The sequence below is a fragment of the Vicia villosa genome, linkage group LG2, assembly GCF_029867415.1.
Source record: "Vicia villosa cultivar HV-30 ecotype Madison, WI linkage group LG2, Vvil1.0, whole genome shotgun sequence".
Classification (NCBI taxonomy): Eukaryota; Viridiplantae; Streptophyta; class Magnoliopsida; order Fabales; family Fabaceae; genus Vicia; species Vicia villosa.
In genome coordinates, this window is record NC_081181.1 from 111127490 (window position 1) to 111149964 (window position 22475).

At 35.9% G+C, this 22475-nt stretch overlaps 2 protein-coding genes across 2 annotated transcripts; one reads left to right on the forward strand and one right to left on the reverse strand.

Annotated features, from left to right (window-relative positions):
• The first annotated feature begins 892 nt into the window (after nucleotides 1–892).
• LOC131651795 (uncharacterized) lies at nucleotides 893–3390 on the forward strand. Its single transcript, XM_058921494.1, has 2 exons — nucleotides 893–1209; nucleotides 2632–3390. The coding sequence occupies exons 1-2, from the start codon at nucleotides 1079–1081 to the stop codon at nucleotides 3086–3088; spliced, it is 588 nt and encodes a 195-aa protein (XP_058777477.1). The 5' UTR covers nucleotides 893–1078; the 3' UTR covers nucleotides 3089–3390.
• Nucleotides 3391–5105: 1715 nt separating this feature from the next.
• On the reverse strand, nucleotides 5106–7957 carry LOC131651794 (plastoglobulin-1, chloroplastic). The gene is made up of 3 exons (XM_058921493.1): nucleotides 7306–7957; nucleotides 6893–7088; nucleotides 5106–5597 (listed from the first exon to the last, which is right to left on the reverse strand). Exons 1-3 carry the CDS (start codon nucleotides 7875–7877, stop codon nucleotides 5286–5288), a joined length of 1080 nt encoding a protein of 359 aa, XP_058777476.1. The 5' UTR covers nucleotides 7878–7957; the 3' UTR covers nucleotides 5106–5285.
• Between the last annotated feature and the right edge of the window lie 14518 nt (nucleotides 7958–22475).

Consider the following 22475-nt stretch of genomic DNA (forward strand, 5'->3'; position numbering starts at 1 on the left):
AAAACAAAAATCTTTACTACCTACCAATTTTTTTAAAAAAAACTCGAAAAATAATCTTTGTATACCATATTTTTATATATCTAATATACCAGGTAACTTATCAATTTTTAAAAATATTTGATTTTTAAAAATCCAGAATAATTTATCCAAAACAATTATCTAAAATCGGATATTTCTAAAACAAAAAAAGGTAAATTCTCATGCATTTTCCAAAAATTTGGAAAAAATAAGTTAAAATACTTGGGATAAATCGGATTTTACTTAAAATTCCATTAAAAATGCATGATTTTCTAAAAACTCTATACATATCACAAAAAAATTCGATAAAAACTCATATTTCAAAATTCAATTTTTTTTTAATTAAAAATCCGGTATAAGCATCCAATTTCCGATGAATTAAAAAAGTTCTTGAAAAATCCAAAAAATTTAATTTTAATTTTTAGAAACAATTTAATAAAACTGTACACATTAGGGAATAGAAGGAGAAAAATACTTACATGAGCACAAACATAACAGGTGGCTATACAAACAACCAATCACAATTTTTTATTAATTAAAAAATAAAAAATATTTGTTTCTCTCTCCTACTCAATCACAACCACCCCATGAATCCAATTAAAAAAGAAATTAAATTTAAAATAAATTTAAAATTTTCTCTTTTCTTATTGGTTGTTCCTAACACTCATGATTTATGTTCGTATCCATGCAAGTTTTTCTCATAGAAGGGTGTCATGATAAATTCTCGAGGTTTTTTGCATCAAAGAATATGACTGGAATATACGCACAAACCAAAACTTCTAGTGGGTCAACATCGAGTATGGGCCATATAAGCCTTATGGGCTCATTCATAAAAAGCCCATATCCGACAAACTCCAACACCCACAATACTAGTCATGAAAAACGAGCAGCATCACCGCGAACGAAAATTCTCGAGCGCGAACACAAGACTGTAGAATAGAATCCAAACTTGCGCAAGAGGAAAAACAAGAAGCGTGAGAAGTTCAACTTGTTGAAAACCAGAGCAACATAAAAGAGAAAGAAGAAAAGTAAACAAGAGAGAAAGTTGCATATTTCAAAAATGGTGCTGTGGGAGATAACACTCGGAACTGCGTATTTCTTGGGGCTCAAACGAACTTACAAGCTTGCTCTCAGGATTCAACGGAAACTCGTAAGCCCTAAGTACCCGAAAACCCGTCAATTTCTTCACAGGTTCGTTTCTTCTCGTTTTTCATCAACTTTTTGATTGTTGATTATGTGATATTGTTGTCAAGATTCTTGATTCTCTTGCGAAATGATTGTTTCGTTGTGATGTTTGCTGAATAGAACTTCTTGAGGTTACAGATTATTAGTGTTAGATTCTTTGAATATCTTGAAATTTGATGCTGGTTAGTGGTTACGGATTATTTATAATTGCATGATTCACTGTTTATTCGGCTTGATAATCTCTGTAATGTATATTTGTTAGTAGTTTACTACTTCTCAATTGATATTAGCGGTATATAATTGATTTTGATATCCTTGATTATTCACTAGTACCTTGACTCCGGAAACACGACACCGGTAATAATTTGGAAAATGAATAAATTAGACGTAATGACAAATGTAGGTGTCAGTGTCGATTTTGCACATCGACAAGGTGTCATTTCTATATAGTTCACTAGTATAATTAATTTTGTTTCCAAACTTGATTATAACTTCAAACTAGAATTTAGAGTTGTTGCTTATCTAAACATATTATTTGATGTTCAATTTACTTTTACATAGAATCAGTTTTATATGATTAATTAACTTAAAATTAGTTTTTGTCATTGCGGAACCTAACACACAAGTGTATGTTTGGATTCACTTTTTAGAGAGTTAAAGGTGATTTTGTAGGCTTAAGTTGATTTTGGTATGTTTAGGGGTTCTCAATTAGAATTGATTTTGTTTTAGAATTGATTTTAACTTGAAAGTAAAATTTCCGGTTTTTATCTTCAAACATGATCAGCACATTTAAATTTATTGGCTCCACCAAAAGTGGAACCAAACATCTAATAGTGTGTTTGTTTCCGCGTTTGTTGGCTGTGGCCACACTTCTAGAGACGTTTTTGCCTTGAAATTGAGAAGCCGGTAATTGTAGCTTCACTCAAATGCGAAATATTTGCTGTGATGTTGACCAAACTCGGAGAAATCCTATCGTGTAACCAAACGGAGAGGCTATAAATGTATATTTGGTTTCATGGTGTTTATAGTAATTGACTGAGTTACCTGACAAACATGGCTGATAAACAAGACCATTGTTTGGTTATTAGGAAAATTTGATTTTGCCTCTAAACCTAAGTTAAGTTAGAAGTGATAAAAGGTAGCTTTTGTGCTGAGATGAAAAAGTTATCTTCTACATCAAATTTGTTGAGATAAATTACTCCACATCAAACAATTGCACCCAAATTAATTAAATTGAACAAATCACATTCAATATCAGATCACCAAGTATTCATTCAAATGTACGCCATTGATTATTTGAAAACTGTTTTTCATGTGCCCTAATTTTTGTTTTATTGTTGTATCTTGTTACTAGCTATTTGTCACTATATGTGTTACTATATATGTTATTCAAATCTTTATGGGTGTTCCTGTTTTGGTGCTTCGCAGACGAACGCGAGCTGTATTTGATGTAGCAGTCAAGGTTCATCGGAGCATTCAAGCAAGAGACATAGAAGTGGGTAGGAATATTGGAAACTTCATTTTGCGATGTCTAGATCGAATAAAGCCCTCAGCTCGAATTCGCGGTCCTTCTCAACCGTCCATTAATGGTGGTAACTCGAAAGAAAGTATGACAAAGCCTACAGCAGGCGCTTCCAACCACAAGCCTCCTAGTCATTCTGTACCATTCAAGAAGGACTCTGATAGGCACTTGTTTACTGCATTAACGCCAAAGCCTTTTCCTAGCATTTCAAGGATGATGATACCGCCAAATCCTGCTGGGACCACCATCCATGGCAGGTTCCTCAGTACCTATACCTCTGACGTCTTTAGACAAAATTACAAAGTGAATTGGTCAGGAAGTGTTATCAGGAAGGACATCATGCAATGGATGCTGCAGAACTAACTGTTCAATATTCATACTTTACCGATAGCTTCCTCTGTTTAAACAGTTTTTAATCTCAACAATACAAGGTGGTTGAATAATGTTTGTAGCTGGTGTTGGAAATTGATGGTGATAGAAGTTTTGCTCTCGCCTCTTGGACATTGTATAGCCTGTTAAGCTTCCTTTTGGATAACGGGTAGTTATGCTATTTTTTTCATTCTTCAGTTTTGGTTAAAGGAACTAGTTGTTAATAACTTCATATAACAGTCAATCTACCTGCATGTAGATTAAGTAAGAATAGTGAAGATTGTGAATTTCTGTTATGATTCTCTTTCAACAATTTTATAGTTCTTACCTGCTTGTGTTTATGCAACTTGCAGTCTAATATTTGCCATAACAGTTTATAGTATAGTGTTTGTTGGTGTTGTTTACACTTGCACTTGCACGGTACCCTTTTATCCATTTCAAGGTTCCTTTTAGATAACTATGGTCATGAATTTCTTTAGTTTTGGTTTAAAGAACTAGTCGTCAAAAATGTCATATCACATATAATCTTCATGTTGATTAATGTAGAAATTTGAGTGATTTTTTTACCGAGTGAAGTCTCGTTGAGAAACTTTGAATGATGAATGATAGTGCTTAGTTATGAGTTCTATTTAGGGGAGTCTCACCTAAAAGTGAGACTTGCTTTCTTACTTAATGAACGGTCTGTCACATGTGGTCCAAGTTGTCTTCCTGGATCTATTTGCACTTAAAGTTAGATATATATGTAAAAACATACAATCTGTGTAAGATATTTGTGTATCAAAAGATAAATATAGTGACAGATATGATGCAAATGAGACAACTTGAACATGGAATCATGTTTTCAAAATCAAGATAATGTGGCTCCTTAGCTTATGAATCTGGATGAAATTTGATTCCGATATTTTCTTAACACTGTGTTTGTTTCAGTGTCTTGCACCTCACTCACCGTGCTTTAAGCATAAGGTTATAATTACAATGTATAGCTTCGTTCTTAAATGCCTTAAGGATAAGGTTATGACCTCACTCACCGTGCTATAAGCATAAGGTTTACAATTACAATGTATAGCTTCGTTCTTAAATGTGTTAAGCATAAGCATAAGGTTATAACGTATAGCTTCATTCTGAAATAACCCGTCATAGAAGAATATTTAGGCTCTTCAAATTACAATATAAGGTTGTGAAACATTTCTTCTTTCAAAAGTGCTACATGTGACGGCCTAGAAAATTATAGTGCTGTTATCCAGCACAGATTATCCGTTATATTCTACTGTTAAGTTAACTAATTTTGCCGCTCTTAAAGCTAAAAAAACAAAATTATATCTTTGCCATTAGATTTGTAAATAATCCTTTTTTTTTTATGGTTGCCTTTAGAAGAGAGAGAAAAACATACCATTTGACAAGCATTGTTCAAGACACGACAATTTCTTTGAAAATTGCTCAACATAACTCAAGATCATTTTTTGCCCGCAAAAGTTTGAATTAGATCTTAATGTCTCCATAAGACTTGTAGGTTGTTGTAGCCTTGTTAGCTTTTAAATAGCGTTCGTTTAATTTTCTTAAAAAATGACATTAATGCTCAACATTATCTTTCAACATTTTTTGTTCATGCTTTCAAGTTAACTTTATTTCATACAAAAACAAAATTTATTCACTTCCTTTCAAGTTAACTTTATTTCAATCAAAAACAAATTTTCTTCAACAAATTGATTATCGACTTAGTCTCAAACTAACTCCGAGTTGAGTTGTTTCATTACCTGTCATTACTGTGCATACATGTTTCAGAGTCCCAACAAAATTCAAATTTGTGGAAAGAAATAGTTAGATCCTCTCTACATTCAATATATACGTACAACCTTTCAATCTCTTTGTAGATTTACTTATTTTCTGTCTCTCTGGAAGAAAAAAGGTGTACAAAAAACAGCTCTTTGTAAAAAAAAAAAGAAAAAAAAGAAAAGATAAGCAGATTTATCATCTCAAAAGTATTTCATCTAAGTTATAATATGGGAACACATTGTTCCAACATTTATGTATATAGAAGAATTGCAGGTTGACAACATAAGATCTGTATCCTTTAAATATACAACATACAACAACATCTTGAGAAGGTAAAAAATGTATGAATTTTCACATTTTGGGAGGGAAGAGAGAAAAGAGGTGGCAGAGTATCAAAATGAAAAAGATTATTATTTTCCTACTGATCAAGAAGGGGGCTCCCTTCTCTTGCTAGGACAAACAAACCACCATCTCCCCTTGATATTCGCAAGTCCTTATCAAGATACGTGGTAATAAGCCAGGAGCTTGTCCTCTCACCAGGTATGGGAATCTTAAGAGGTGACTGACCTGAAATGACACGTGATATATTTGCCACCACATTCTCCAGAGGGCCGAGAGATTGTACCAGAGGCCCTAGGCTAAGCTGTTGGCCAAAAATGTTAATGTTTTCTGGTAGGTCAATTTTAGACTTTATCTCTGGAGGTTGTAGTGATCCTTCTTTGAATGTAACCTGCTTTCATTTAGAAATGTTAACAAGAGTTTCTACTTTCTAGTTATATGCAATCTAAAAAATTCTAAGCAATCTGAGGAAACTAATGATTAACTTATAACAAAGGGTAGCATACTTATAGCAATATATGTGACGTTATGCAACTCATGAAGCGTTGATATAGACACCAAGACCAACACGTCGACACTGGTAATATTGTAATAATATAACTACGTGTGAGTGTTGTGTCGGTGTCAAGTATTGGACACTGACGCATGTGAAACACCGGACAAGCTTTCGATGTGAAGTGTCAGTGCTACATAGTATGCAATAGACAAATCTAGCAACAACTATCTATTAACTAAAGAACGAATACAAATACAACACTACGAAGTTCAGCAAGTATCAGCAAATATAATAGACACAGTATAGCAAACATATTCTTTATTACATTGCCATCATATTGCTTCATACTAAAAAGACCATTTGTCAGTTTTCACAACACGACGCGTAGAGTTTATGAAAGAAACAATTGTAAGAACTTTGAGAGTTACCATATAAATTAAGAGATGGCTGTTTATGGTTATACAACCTATCCTTTAGCTTCTCTTTTCTATCTCTTTTGTGTTGTGGTCAAAGATGCCCAAAGGCAGAACTAAAGTAGTGTGTCAGAAGGGTCAGCAGCACCTCTTGCTGATTCAGTTACTGCCCTTTGGTAAGATGCGAAGTAGTGTGGTTTTTTGGTTAGGGTGAGCAGGGTCATAACAACTTATTAATAGTTGTAACAAAAACCCATAGCCCAGCTATCTGACTTGCTAAGTCTGAAGCTAAAGGGAGAATACTAATTGAGAGTCTTAAGAAATCTGGGGAGAAACCAACTACGGTTTTGTAAATCGAATATCTTTTTTTTTATAGTTAGCAAGAAATGCCAATGCTTGACGGTGTGAGTAGTTAATTTATATTGAAAACCAATACAATTTAGGCAAATATTTTCTTAGACATGATTCATGATATGACATTAAGGCGTGGTTTGTTCGATATAACTGATCTCATCTAGGATTGTTTCAAAAACCAATGCACAGCTGCAAGTGCAGCCACAACACGATGACTCTTTGTGTCCACTCAATCACAACATCATTTGGATATGCATCAGCCATACTTTAGTGTAATTCTCTGCAATATCAAGGACTTTGACTGCTATTTAAAGGCTTTGATTGTTATTGTAGTTAGATATGTTACCTACTTTGCCTTTCACGTACGAGATATGCAATTTTTCTTACTTATTAAGCAAAATGCGAAGGTTTTCATGAGATTACCTGTATTCTTGTAGGGCTTCGAACTTCAAACGAGGCAGAAGCACTAAAAGAAAACGAGGCAAAAGGACTAGACAATGTCGTAGAGTTTACAACAGTAAAGCTATCCGTATCAATTGTTTGCGAAATCTTATCCAACTTCAACAAAGGCAATGATCCTGCCGCTAAAAGAGGCAACAGTTCAGAAGATGCCGTGTACCTGAATTCAGTTTGAAAATCATAGAAACAATAAGTACTTCTATCAAAACTCACTAATACATCACAGTTTGAGTTAGTTACATCATTGCAAATACCACCTCCATTTCTATGAAAAATCCTCTAACGTTTAAACTATTATTATAATTGTAATTATAATTGTAATACTGGGATTAATATTGACCACAGAAATTGAAAACTTGCAAAATATTAAAACTTACAGCAGCACCCAATTCCCATTGAGAATGTCAGGTTCCTCAACCGGAGCAGGGGTGGGGTTAGCAGCTTCCAATTGAGCCACCAACTCGGACACCTCAGCTCGAACCTCCGACCGAGCTCGGAACCCGAGCTCAGTCCCGTACACAGTGTCAACGAGAGAACGCTTCAGCCCCTCAAGATTTTCATCCACTCCCCCCTCCTCCACCACCGTCTCCGCCGGAGCTTCGGCAGTGAAAGCCGGAGTTCCATTCCCGGCGTCGTTAAAGCTTCCAGCCTCAGCTCCAGCTCCTTTTCCCCACTCATCCTCATCCTTGGGAGGATCCGAATCTGGAAGCTTGAAATACGTGAACGGTTTGGCTTCGGGCTCAGACCCCTCTCCCCACTCGTCAGAGATATTGGAGGACGGCGTTTCGGCGTCTCCGGTATCGCCGGCGGCGGCGATGAAGCGAAGAGAAGGGAATCTGAGAGAGTGAGGTGAGAGAGAGATTCGAGAGTGGAGGGAAGAGAGAGAAACGGGTTTAGGGTTTTTGGAGAAGACGAGTGGAGCGCGTAGTGTGGAGGAGAGTAGAGCCATAGCGAAATGTTTGAAGCTGAAATTTTTTGAAGCCTTTTATTTATTTTTTTGTGTCACCGGGAAAGCTAAATATCGGAGGAACTCGTTGAAACTGAATCACCCAAAATAAGTAAATATCATTATTTTTTATTTTATTTTTGTAAATAACACGTGCCTAAAGACACATCATGTGTTTTAAATAACTTACTATTGGCCTTTTCAGAAAAAAGAAAAAAAACTTTGTATTGGAAGATGGCTAATAGAGGAGAAATTAATCTGTGTCGCACCTCATTTTATTTGATAATTATAATAGTGTTCATGTTTAAAATTAGATTTAAATGTGCGTATAAAATTTTTGGTAGGTCATTCAAAACTTTTAGTATATATAAAATTTTTGGTAGTGTATTCATAATTTTTGATATGAACAATGTCGGGATCTTTAAATATTTTTGGTATGTTTGAAATATTACTGATATTTTTAAAAAATATCATGTTATATTAAAAATTTTAACAAATGTGAAATTTTTGATAGTGTAATTTTATACAAATTTCAACGATTAGGATTTTGCCGATAATTTTGAACGTTTGTGATTGCACCGATTTTTTTGTGTGAAGAATTCAAGATCTGCTGACAACATAATTAAGATGTTGAAACGTCCAGAATTATATGTTAGTGTCTATGTTATCAGGTTTCGTTATTGTTAATTTATGTTAGTTGTAATGTCTTAAGTTATGTTCATGTTCGAAACATGTAAATGACAAAGTATCATGTAATAAAAGGCACGGTGCTAAGTCGTCTGAGTCACAAAATATACAAATAATACAAATGTAAAATCAAATAACTAAATAGGCCCCCACGAGCTATGTGTACTGCCTACGATAATTCAGTAAAAACCTCATCATCTGAGTTTACCAAAACCACGAGGTTATCTGTAACATCCCAATTTTTATTAATTATTTTAGTAATTATTTTATTTGGTGTTTTTATTAATGATTTATTTATTTAGTTATTATGTGATATAATAATTATTTGGATATTTAATTATATGTGTATTTGTGTTATTTGGGTTGATAGAGTTATTAATGAGATAATATGTTATTGGGCCTAGTTGGTAGAAATATAATAATAGGTGAAATAGGTGGGTTAAGCCCAACTAACTTAAGGGAAGATAGTAAGGAAATTGGGTTTTTAGAGTCATAATTCATTTTGGGGAAAAGAGGAAGAAAAGAGAAGAGTAGAGAAAGAAGAGAAGAGGATTTGGAGAAATTCTTGAAGATAGAAGGAGTTTTGAATCATGTAAGGGGGATAAATCTCATTATCTTGATTATATACTTATGCAATGTGTAGTATTATGATATGTGTGTTCATCTCTTTATTTCTCATAACTTTCTATGTTAGGGTTTATATATGAACCATGAAATTGAGTGATAATCCATGAAATCTAATGCTTAAATATGTTTTGGTATAAATTGTTGGTAGTATGTGATAAATACTGGTTGTATGTACCATTACTCATAGCATGTAGGTGGCTTAGAGGGGTAGAGGCACCCCATTTGCAGAACTGATTGCTCTGCAATTTTTCTACAAAATCGCAAGTTCGCTAAGCGAGGTATGGGAGTGAAATGCAGAAATTGCGAGGCCGCTAAGCGAGCTCAGGTCGCTAAGCGAGATTGCGAAGATAATACTTTTTGGACTTAGTTTTAGCTAGCGCGCTAGGGGCCCAATAAGCAAACCCTGTTATGCAAAATTTTGTGATTTCTTCTAAAACTTCTAAATGTCATAACTTTTGATCTGTAACTCCGTTTTATGTGCCGTTCAAAGTGGTAGGGAGCTAACGTGATTATCTATATAATACGAATGGAACAGTTAGCTCATTATGAATTAATTATGATGTTATTGTGTGAATAACATGTAATTATGCATATGTGAGTTATGAATCGATTAATTGTGGATGACATTTATTGATGTGTATGTGATATGATATTCATGAAATTGTGTGAATGAATATATGTTATTTGGATGCATTCGTTGTGAATGATTACTTGATGTATTTTGTATAATTGATGGATAATTCAATGTTTGAATTATTGTGGTATGTGGTACGTTAAGATTGTATGGATAATCTTAATTGCATATATCTTGTGATAATTGTACATGCATTCATGGTGGATTTGATCCTTGTGTGGAAACATAAGCGGGTGGCTTTGATCCTTGTGTGGAAACATAGGCGTGGCTTTGTTCCTTTGTGGTTCGGAAGCAGTGAACTAAAGATTCATAATTTTGAGGTCTTTGGTCTTGTCTGGATCGGAAGCGTGGCTCTGGTTTATAATCGGGAGCGGTGAGCTTGATACTCACATGGTACCACATGCATTGAGTCACATTAATTGCATCCGAGTTGCATTATGTGTTATGTGATTACTTGAATTAATGTGAATTGTTTTGTGATGATTGGAAATTGTGTTTTGTGTAATGATTGTGGAACTTATTTAATTATGAAGTATTAGAATATGTTATTGCTATTGTATGCTATATCCATTGTACATATTGTATGTACTCATTGTGATGTGAATTCTCATCCTTCTGTTTAAATGATGTTCATTGTGACATCGTGCAGGTTCTGACGAGTAGTACGCTTGTTCGAGAATTTAGCCGAGGAGCTTCCGAGTTTGTTGTTTGATTAGGTAGCGAGTCATATGCTCTGATCATGTAACACTTGGGAAAAAATTTATTTGAACTTGTGCTTATGTTTGAATATTGCTATCTTGTTTGTATTTGACACGATAATTTGGATATGTTGTTAATGGCTATGTTGCCTAGATATTTAGAATTTCAAATAGCATAGTTGGTTATGTTATTTTGAATTGGTAGATGAATATAGTATGAGATATATTTATTGAAATTTCTTGATGTTTATTATTCTGCGTGCGATGTGCATAATTTATGAAATCGTGAGGTATCAAATTGTGTTACAAGATGATTAGTGTGTGTTTGGTATGTTTGTTTTGGGCTTTCATTACGGTGAAAACAACATGTGACGTCCTTTTTATTATATGCATGTCAATACTCTGTGAATGTTTGTTATAATTTGGGGTTAGAAAAGGGGTGTTACATTATTCATAATAACAATAATCATCTGCAGGCACTACTAGTCATCGCCATCAGGTGGACGTGACGGCGGGACACATTATCTACTGCCAACACATCAAGCCTCCTCATATAATCCACAAAACCACCAGGATGTGCTTGCTTGACCTTCCATCTCCTCGCTCGTGGGCGCCCGCAGGGGTACGCTACACCCTCTTGTCACTGATGGTGGATAAATGCTCGTATATCCAACACTGATAAAAGAACTCATACACATTAAATAATAATTAAGAAATGTTATTCGTAACAATTAAAGAAGAACTAAACTACAAATAATAATTTCTACTAATACTTGGAATAGACTCAAATAACCAACAAGTTATCTGGTCTCAAAGTCAGTCGCAACTCCAAGTGCTACATATAGGATGGTTAATGCAGTGCAACCCTAAGCCTAACTAATATTGTTAAGGCTACTGAATAGCCACATGTACCTAGCATTTATATAAACATGAGATTTATCCACAAACTTGATCTTTATGGTTCCAACGATACTGACCTTTGGAGCCTTGTTAGAGCTTGTGCCATTTGAGGATTGGTTATTCATTGTTGCTCCAGTTACTCTGAGGCCTATATGACTATTTGCACGGTCGGGAAAGGAGAAGAGGGTAGGTATGCCTTGTTGTTCCCCAAGTATTGGTTGGAAGTATATTTTCTACTAGGGAATGAGACCTACGTGTATAAAGATGAAGATCTCACCCAAGAAGATCTATATCAGAAGAAGCAGCTGGAAAACATCATTAGCAGCCTGGGTTATTGAGGAGACGGTGTTCCTTCAAAGGAGGCTGACACGAAAGGCTTGGAGTGCCTCATTGATGTTCAGATGTTGCTCGATACTCACACCTAGAAGGGTCAAAAAGCCGCCTTTGGTAAGCTTTAGAAACTCTTTGGTTGATAAACATTGCTTGATTGTTTTCACTGTACTTATCCTTGATAATTGGCGCAATTATATGCATATATATATATATATATATATATATATATATATATATATATATATATATATATATACGATGAGGAACAAAGTGCGGCTCCTGATTCTCAAGCAAGAAACAAATATGGGCACCGCTGGGGCTGACACTTCTTGAAATTGCAGCCATTGGTATTACATTTATGTTTTGATGTTTTTAAAATTTTTGCATGTATGTTATTTGATTTTTCGCATGTTTGTAGTTTGCTTGTTTTTCGATTGTATTCATTCGCTTCAGCTTTATTTAGTGTGTACCTTAAGAACCTTTCATTACTCAATAAATTAGAGTGTTGCCCATGATATTTCTGTGTCCTTTTGAGCCTAGCAAGTTGACTATTGTTTATTAATCACGTGTTGCTTGAATCACAAGTTAGAAAATTGAAAATCAAATTTTTAGTTGCTTGATTCAAATCACGTGTAAAGCTTGATCCGAATCATACATAGTGGGAAAAGGAAAATCTAAATTTGCTTGAAATGAATAAAATAACAATTTGTTCTTAATCCTAATCATTCAAATTTTGAAAATGTATTTTTGAATTTGTTTAAAATGATTCGAATCATGGTTTCAACGTGATCCGAATTATAACATCAAATGATCTGAATCATGGGTTGTTCATAATCCTAGTCATGGATTTAAATAGTGATTCAAATCATAGCTTCAAATTACCCATTTTCCACTCTTGCTTTAAATAGTTATTTCTTTTGACTTTGAGTGATAGATTATAACTGATGGTCATTAATTATAATGAATCATCAAGCAAAGCATGATGAAACCTTTGGTTAATGAGAACCATTGAAGATAATATGTGTACATATTTGGAGTGATTGGGCCGATTAGGCAAGCTGGTCCAAAGTAGAAGGATGGGGAAGATCAAAAAAAGGTATCAGTTCGGTATCACCCATCAGCATGGAAGGATTCGACAAGCCGACTCGGACACTCAGCCAAGCTCGGTAGCCTCTATAGTTCGGCAGGCGTAGGCACCAAACTAGCCCTGCGTCATCAACCCGGGTCGCCCGTAACTGTTGCTTTCACGTTAAAAGTCTACACCATTATGGAAGTTATAATTCTTTAAAGACCAAAACAGCGGGGGTTACGCTAGTTCGCTCATTATGGAGGGAATCCAAGGTTCTTCCATCAATGAAAACAATTATGGCTCCAACAGCTATAAATAGGGCTCCCAACTGAGGGATAAACAAGACACATTTTATTCTTGAGCTCGCATCAGCTGTGCAACTCAAATCCATATAGCTACAAATCACAAACTCCTGTGTGACCTCGCTAGAATCTTCTTCCGAGAGGTAACCAAAAGTGTTCTAAATGAACATTTGGCATCCACCGTGGGGCCTAGGTAAAACTTTCCCAAGCCACACACAATTCCACATACCTTCAACACTGAAGAAAAGCCAAAGCCTACTCACCATGGAGGAAAGCACCCTTTCTAGCATCGCCCACTTGCTGACCATGGCAGAAGCTGTGAAGTAGTAGAATGAGTCATTACAGGGTTTAGTACAATTACTGCAGTTGCAAATGCCCAAAGAGAGCAGTATCACACATGAATCACCTTATTTCCAGCCTCTGTCGGATGCCTTGTGGGCAGAAGGGATCCCGAAAGACTTTAAACTTCCTCCTTTGCCTATTTTTGACGACATGACAGATCCCGGACATCACATCCGAGCCATCAACGATCAAGCCACTACACTCGGGGCTACGGATGTTAGAACAAGAAATGTTCTGATCAATATTCTTTGTTTTGATGATAACATTATGTATGAATTTTGTATAAGACAATGTGGTACTCTAATTCTTTAAGTTTTCCATTTTAGGAAATATATAAAGAATATGCACAAATCAGCGTTTAGAAGCACTGACTCAGCAAGTTCTGGATAGATTCATCAGAACATGCTCTGGCAAGACATCAGAAGATGGTCATGCAGAATCAAATTATGAACTGGAAAGCATCAGAAGAATGGAAGTCAGAAGAACAAGCTCTGAAGTGTTAGAACAAGATTTGTTCTGATCAATATTCTATGTTTTCATGATAACATTATATATGAATTTTGTATAAGACAATGTGGTACTCTAATCCTTTGCATTTTCCATTTCAGGAAATATATAAAGAGTATGCACAAATTAGCGCTCAGAAGCACTGACTTAGAAGGTTCTGGATGGCTACAACAGAACATGCTCTGGAAAAACATCAGAAGATGGTCAAACAGAATCAAAACATGGACTATGAAGCATCAGAAGAACATGAAGTCAGAAGCAGAAGCACCGAAATTCTGAATGGTATCACGCTCAAGCTCTTCAAAGTCAGAAGACAAGAAGATGCTCTGCACCAAGCTGATTGAAACTGATATTCAAACGTTGTTATCTACAAATCTGAGTTCAGAAGCAAGTACAAGATGACAGGCTATTAAGTCTAATCTCTAACTGACAAAAGGAACTTTAGAAGCTACAAAAGGCAAAGTCAGTAAAAGCATGAAAAGCATGGCTCGAGGTAGTTGACAAAAGTGTGAAACATTAAATTCAGCGTTGTACTATTCACGCAAAGCATTAAATGCAAACCAATGGTCATCTTCTCTCAACGCCTATATATAGAAGTTCTTATCAGAAGCAGCAGAGAGAACTCTTGTGCAATATACCAAAACGCTGTCAATTTCAAAGCTCACGAACTTCATCTTCAACCTCACAAACTCTTGTAATATTTAGTGAGTGTTAAGCTTAGAACTTAAGAGAAATATCACTGTTTTGATTATAGCTTTATAAGAAGCAATCTATACTCTTGTAAACATTATTTTACATTGATTGTAAAAGGTTCCTAGAGTGATTAAGTTGTGATATGTAGACTCTAGAAGACTTAGAAGTTTTCTAAGTGATGAATTCCTAGAGTGATCAAGTTGTGATCTGTATACTCTAGAAGACTTAGAAGTTTTCTAAGTGGATAGCCATTGTAATTAGTTGGATTAGTGGACTAAATCCTCAGTTGAGGTAAATCACTCTAAGGGGGTGGACTGGAGTAGTTTCATTAACAACGAACCAGGATAAAAATAATTGTGTTCATTGTTTTTATCTTATAAGTTTTTAAAGTCACACTTATTCAAACCCCCCCTTTCTAAGTGTTTTTCTATCCTTCAATTGGCATCAGAGCGCCGGTTCTAGGTGCAAGCACTTAACCGTGTTAGACAAAAGATTCAGGGAGAAAAACAAAAATTCTATATGGGTGATACAACAGCTACATCTGTTCCTACTGAACAAAACATGGTAATGGAAACAATGGTTTCAATGGCTACACTAGACCACCAGTCTTTGATGGTGAAAATTTTGAGTATTGGAAAGATAGACTCGAAAGTTACTTTCTTTGTCAAGATGGTGACTTATGGGATCTAGTCTTGGATGGTTACAAACATCCTGTTAATGCTCGTGGAGTAAAGATGTCAAGACAAGAAATGAGTGATGACCAAAAGAAACAATTCAAAAATCATCACAAGTCAAGGACTATTCTGCTGAATGCTATTTCTCATGCTGAATATGAGAAAATAACAAACAGAGAAACTGCCTATGACATCTTTGAATCCTTGATGATGATTCATGAAGGTAATGCCCAAGTCAAGGAGACAAAAGCTCTTGCTTTAATCCAGAAGTATGAAGCCTTCAAGATGGAGGAAGATGAAAACATTGAAGCAATGTTCTCAAGATTCCAGACTCTGACTGCTAGATTAAGAGTGCTTGACAAGGGATATACTAAGGTTGATCATGTCAAGAAGATCATCAGAAGTTTGCCCAGAAGATGGGGCCCAATGGTGACTGCATTCAAGATTGCTAAGAATCTGAGTGAAGTTTCTCTTGAAGAGATGATCAGTGCCTTGAGGAGTCATGAAATAGAGCTGGATGCAAATGAACCTCAGAAGAAAGGTAAGTCAATTGCATTAAAATCTAATAATAAAAAATGCACTAACGCTTTTCAGGCTGAAGAAGAAGATTCTGAAGAGTCAGAATCAGAAGAAGAAGATGAACTTTCCATGATCTAAAGAAGAGTAAATCAACTCTGGAAGAGTAAGCAAAGAAAGTTCAATAACTTCAGAAGTTCCAAAAGGCCTGAAAGAGGAGATTCTTTTGGACACAGAAGATCTGACAAGAAGGTGACGTGCGATGAGTGCAAGGAACCAGGACATTACAAGAATGAGTGTCCAAAGCTTCAGAGGGAAAAGCCCAAGAAGAAGTTTGAAAAGAAGAAAGGCTTGATGGCTACTTGGGATGAATCAGATTCTTCTGACCAAGAATCAGACTCTGAAGATGAGAAGGCAAACATAACACTGATGGCCACTGTTGATGATGAATCAAAATCTACATTAGACTCAGATTCTGAAGAGGTATTTTCTGAACTTTCTAGAGAAGAGTTAGTTTCTAGTGTAACTGAAATTCTGGAAATCAAGGCTCAGCTTAGTATCAAATACAAAAATCTGAAGAAGCTCTTTGAATCTGAAACTAAGAAGCTTGAATTAGAAAATTCCGAACTTAAAGAAAAAGTTTTAAAACTATCTAAAGATGCTGAATCATCTTCTAGTTTAGAAAAGTCTATTCCAAGCATGAACAATATTCTTAAGGAATATGACTTGAGTTTCAGGAAGTTTTTATCTAGATGGTATAGGCAGAAGTCAGCTAGCCTCTATGATATATGCAGTTAGTGGAAACAAGAGAGTTGGCATAGGCTATGAGGGTGAAACCCTATATAAACTTGAATGTGTTGATGAGATGAAAATCACATACAAACCTCTGTATGATCAATTCAAGTATGGCCACTCCCACGATATTAGGCTCACATCACATGCTAAAAGTTTCCACATTACACACACCAAGAAGCATGTTGCACACACTAGAAAATATCATGTTACTCAGAATAAGGAATATCATGCTGTACCTCCTGTTAATTTTCATGCTAAACCCAAGTTCAATAAGAACTTGAGGAGAACTAACCCAAAAGGACCCAAGAAAATGTGGGTACCTAAGAAAAAGATAATTCCTGTTGCTGATATCCTTGGCAGCCAAGAAGACAAAGGAAAACCTGTCCTGGTACCAGGACTCTGGGTGCTCGCGGCACATGACGGGAAAAAGGTCTATGTTCCAAGACCTGGTGCTTAAATCTGCTAGAGAAGTTAAGTTTGGAGGGAACCAGAAGGGTAAGATCATTGTCTCTGGAACCATAAGCATTGGTAACTCTCCCTCTATAACTAATGTTCTGCTAGTAGATGGATTAGCTCATAACTTATTGTCCATAAGTCAATTAAGTGACAATGGTTATGACATAATCTTTAATCAAAAGTCTTGTAAAGCTATTAGTCAGAAGGATCGCTCAATCCTATTTACAGGCAAGAGAAAGAACAACATTTACAAGATTGATCTTCAAGATCTTAAGAATCAGAAGGTTACTTGCCTTATGTCTGTTAATGAAGAGCAGTAGGTCTGGCACAGAAGATTAGGTCATGCTAGTTTGAGAAAGATTTCTCAGATTAACAAACTTAATCTGGTCAGAGGACTCCCTAATCTGAAATATAAATCAGAAGCTCTTTGCGAAGCATGTCAGAAAGGGAAGTTTTCAAAACCTGCATTCAAGTCTAAAAATGTTGTCTCTTCCTCTAGGCCGCTAGAACGTTTACACATTGATCTTTTTGGCCCAGTCAAAACAGCATCAATCAGAGGGAAGAAATATGGATTAGTCATCGTAGACGACTATAGTAGATGGACATGGGTAAAGTTCTTGAAACACAAGGATGAGTCACATACAGTGTTCTTTGATTTCTGCACTCAGATCTAGTCTGAGAAAGAGTGTAAAATCATAAAGGTCAGAAGTGATCATGGTGGCGAATTTGAGAACAGATTCTTTGAGATTTATTTTAAAGAAAATGGTATTGCCCATGATTTCGCTTGTCCTAGAACTCCACAGCAAAATGGAGTTGTAGAACGAAAGAATAAGACTCTACAAGAAATGGCCAGAACCATGATCAGTGAAACCAATATGGCTAAGCATTTATGGGCAGAAGCAATTAACACTTCATGTTATATTCAGAATAGAATCTCCATAAGACCTATTCTTAATAAGACTCCTTATGAATTGTGGAAGAACAGAAAGCCCAACATTTCTTATTTCCATCCATTTGGATGTGTATGTTATATTTTGTACACTAAAGATCATCTGCATAAGTTTGATTCTAAGGCACAGAAGTGTTTCCTTCTTGGATATTCTGAATGCTCTAAAGGCTACAGAGTATACAATACTGAAACATTGGTTGTTGAAGAATCAATCAATATCAGATTTGATGATAAGCTTGGTCTTGAAAAGCCAAAGCAGTTTGAGAATTTTGCAGATATAGAAATCTCTAATTCAGACTCTGAAGAACCCAAAAGCAAAGTTTCATAAGATCAAGTTGCTGCTTCATTAGAGAATCTCAGAATTTCTGAAGAGCTAACCATCAGAAGATCTTCTAGACTCAACTCTGCTCACCCAGAAGAAGTGATCATTGGGAAGAAAGATGATCCTATAAGAACAAGAGCATTCCTTAAGAACAATGCAGAATGCCAATTTGGTCTAGTATCTCTAATTGAGCCAACTTCTGTTGATAAAGCTCTGGAGGATGCTGACTGGATAATTGCCATGCAAGAAGAACTAAATCAGTTTACAAGGAATGATGTTTGGGATCTGGTTCCAAGACCAAAAGGATTTAATATTATTGGAACTAAGTTGGTCTTCAGAAACAAGCTAAGCGAAAAAGGAGAAGTTGTAAGAAACAAAGCCAGACTGGTTGCTCAGGGCTATAGTCAACAAGAAGGTATTGACTATACTCAAACATTTTCACCAGTGGCCAGGTTAGAATCTATTCGCTTATTAATTTCTTTTGCCACTCAACATAACATCACTCTGTATCAGATGGATGTTAAGAGTGCCTTCTTAAATGTTTATATAGATGAAGAAGTATATGTCCATCAACCTCCTGGTTTTGAAGACTCTGAGTCTCCAGAACATGTTTTCAAATTAAAGAAATCATTATGCGGACTGAAGCAAGCTCCTAGAGCTTGGTATGAAAGATTAAGTTCTTTCCTTCTGGATAATGGTTTCACTAGAGGAAAAGTGGACACAACTCTCTTCTGTAAAACCTTAAAAAAGGATATTTTAATTTTCCAAATATATGTTGATGATATTATCTTTGGAACATCTAATTCTACACTTGGAAAGGAGTTTGCTAAGTCTATGCAGGCTGAGTTTGAAATGAGCATGATGGGAGAACTCAAGTATTTCCTTGGGATCGAGATCAATCAAACTTCTGAAGGAACTTATGTTCATCAGACCAAGTATGTGAAAGAACTTCTGAAGAAGTTTAATCTTTCAGAAAGCAAAGAAGCAAAGACTCTTATGCATCCAACATGTGTATTAGGTAAGGATGAGGTAAGTAAGAAGGTAGATCAGAAGCTCTACAGAGGTATGATTGGATCTCTTCTATATCTTACTGCTTCTAGACCTGATATTTTATTCAGTGTTTGTCTGTGTGCAAGATTCCAATTAGATCCTAGAGAATCTCACTTAACTGCTGTTAAGAGAATTGTGAGATATCTGAAAGGTTCTACTAATGTTGGTTTAGTCTACAGAAGATCTGAAGAATACAACTTAGTAGGTTATTGTGATGCTGATTACGCTGGAGATAGAGTTGAAAGAAAAAGTACTTCTAGAAGTTGTTAATTTCTTGGAAGTCATCTGATCTCCTGGTACAGCAAGAAGCAAGCTACAATTGCCCTCTCTACAACAGAAGCAAAATATGTTGCTGCTGCTGGATGTAGTACACAAATGCTCTGGATGAAGAGTCAGCTAGAAGATTATCAGATATATGAGAGTAACATTCCTATCTTCTGTGATAATATTTCTGCTATTTGTTTATCTAAGAATCCAATCTTACATTCCAAACCTAAACATATTGAGATTAAATCATTTCATTAGGGACTATGTTCAGAAGGGTGTTCTATCTTTAAACTTTGTTGATACAGACCATCAATGTGCTGATATCTTTTCAAAACCCCTTACTGAAGATAGGTTTAAGTTTATTTTGAAGATTATCAGTATGGATTTATGCCCAGAGTGAAAGGATGAGAAGTTCTGATATTTGGATTAGATTTGAAATGCTCAGTTTATTTTTTTCTTATCAGAAGTTCTGAACTTGTTGATCAATTAGATATTCTGATTCTATTATTGCTAACACTTCATATGTCTAAGTTGATTCAGAATTTCTTTTAAAGCAAAACAGCTGTCACTAGCTATTCCAGAAGATGAACATGTGTTCACTCTGAGGGGACAAGCATGCGTGCAGTTGATGAGACGCCGCCCTAAGTAACTGTGCAAATCATTTCAAATATCACGTTTTACCCTAACGTCACTCAACATTAAATGCATTTGATTCTATGCATTCTGTAACTGTTCATTCTCAGAATTTAATTGCATTTATTTTCAAATCTGTGTCTATTTATACATCTCTCATAATCTCATTTTCTCTTTTCACACATTCATTCTTTCTAAGTTCATGCGTTCTGCAACCTTTTCTCTCTTTTCTCAAACCCTAAAAAGAAACCCAGAAATCTCAGAAGTGCTTCTATGGCTTCCCCTTCTTCTAAGAATGCTAGTTCATCTTCTCAGCAACAACATCATAATGAACAAGAACAAGAGCAACAACTTGTTCCACCAATAACCTGCTCGCTTCCTTTGGATCAACTTGAAGTTATCTATGAGTTAATGGTAGCTGTTGAAAATCTGGAGAAACATGACATTCATCTTGAAGAAAATTTGAGGTTTCAAGGATGGGCGCTAATGTTCTATGATTTCTGTGGACCAGTCTATCTAGACCTAGTGAAGGAGTTCTGGATTCATGCAACCGTGATGCCTAAGGCTATTATATCTCTTGTTCATGGTGAATTCTTTCCTATCACTGAAACCACCTCGAGAAAGTTGTTTGGGTTGATGAATGCTGAAGGTGCTACTGAAGCAACTTCATGAACAGACTGGGATGCTGTCTACTCAGAAATCTGTGAAAATGGGAAGAAACCAAAGGAGGTTAAGGATCTAAAAACCATATACAAGATATGGACTAAGATTCTTCTGGGTTGCTTCCACCACAGGAAGTCAACTAGTTCATCAAACTTCGTTAATAGAGACCAACAGTATATCATGTATTGCCTTGGTACTCAGAAAAAGGTGGATGTTCCTTACATCATATTCAATCACATGTGGAATGCTGTGAACGACTCTTGAGATGAAAACAGGCTGAAGTATCCAAAAAAAAAGAGGAATGTTATTCCTTTTGGGAGGATCATCACCAATCTTCTGGTTCAAGCTAAGATTATCGAACAACTGGAGTCTGCTGGTATAACCAATAATCCTTACACCATTATTGGGAGTACTCTGAATGCTAATACTCTGAAGAAGATGGGCATTATCAAGACTATTGATTCTACTCCTCAAGCAAATCCAGAAGTTAGAACCATAAGAGATCATGTTTTGGCTGATTTCGAAGTGTTCTTCAGGAATGAACGACCAAAAGTTATGGTTCATTATCTTGCTATGCACAGGGAAGCTGGCTCTGAATGTGATCCTATCTAGATCAGCAAGAAGAAGCTTCTGACGACTAAGGATGGAGTTCCAGAAGTTGTGCCCCAGCAAGAAAGAAGAACAAAGCGAAGGTTAGACCTTCCATCAATCAGTGAAGAGAATAGAAGTGAAAAGAAGGCTGATGAACAGAAGGTGAATCAGAAGAAAGAAGGTGAAGTTGAAAAGAAAAAGCAGAAGAAGGATGAGAAGAAGGATGATAAGAAGGATGAAGAAAAGAAGAAGAAAAAGAAGAAAGATAAGAATAAAGACAAGAAAAAGAAAGAAGAAAAGAAAGTTGTTGAAAGAGAAGAGAAGAGAAGAAGGAAGAAGAAGAGAAGAAGGAAGAAAGAAATTTCAAAAGGAAAGCAGAAGGTGGTGCTTCAGAAGAAGAGGAAGGGTATTGGAGATGAATCTGAAAGGCTTCACAAGAAGAGATCTTTAGGTATTCATATTTCTTAACCCGATTCTGTACCTGTTTTATCTTCAAAATCTGTACCAATAGAAGTTCCCCCACTCTCTCAACCAAAAATTCAACCAGAAAAAGCCTCAGCTAAATCACCTCCAACCACCAAAGTTCTCACCCCTCCTCCTTCACCCAAGACTAAAGGCACTGCGCCTAATCTTGTTTCTGACCACCCTGTTTCTGAACCAATCCTTGAAATTTTACCCCTTAACACCCTCTTTCCTCATCATACCACTTTCTCCATTTCTCAACCTCCTCCTCATTCCAACTCCCCTATTGTAGACAATCCTGAGGTCCGCAATACTGCTGCTTCTGAATCTTTTGATTCTGATTCTTTAAACAACCTCTTACGTGACTGTAACTACAAACCTAAACCTTGTCCAGACCCCGCTTTTGTAGTCTTGGATTCAGACACCGAAGC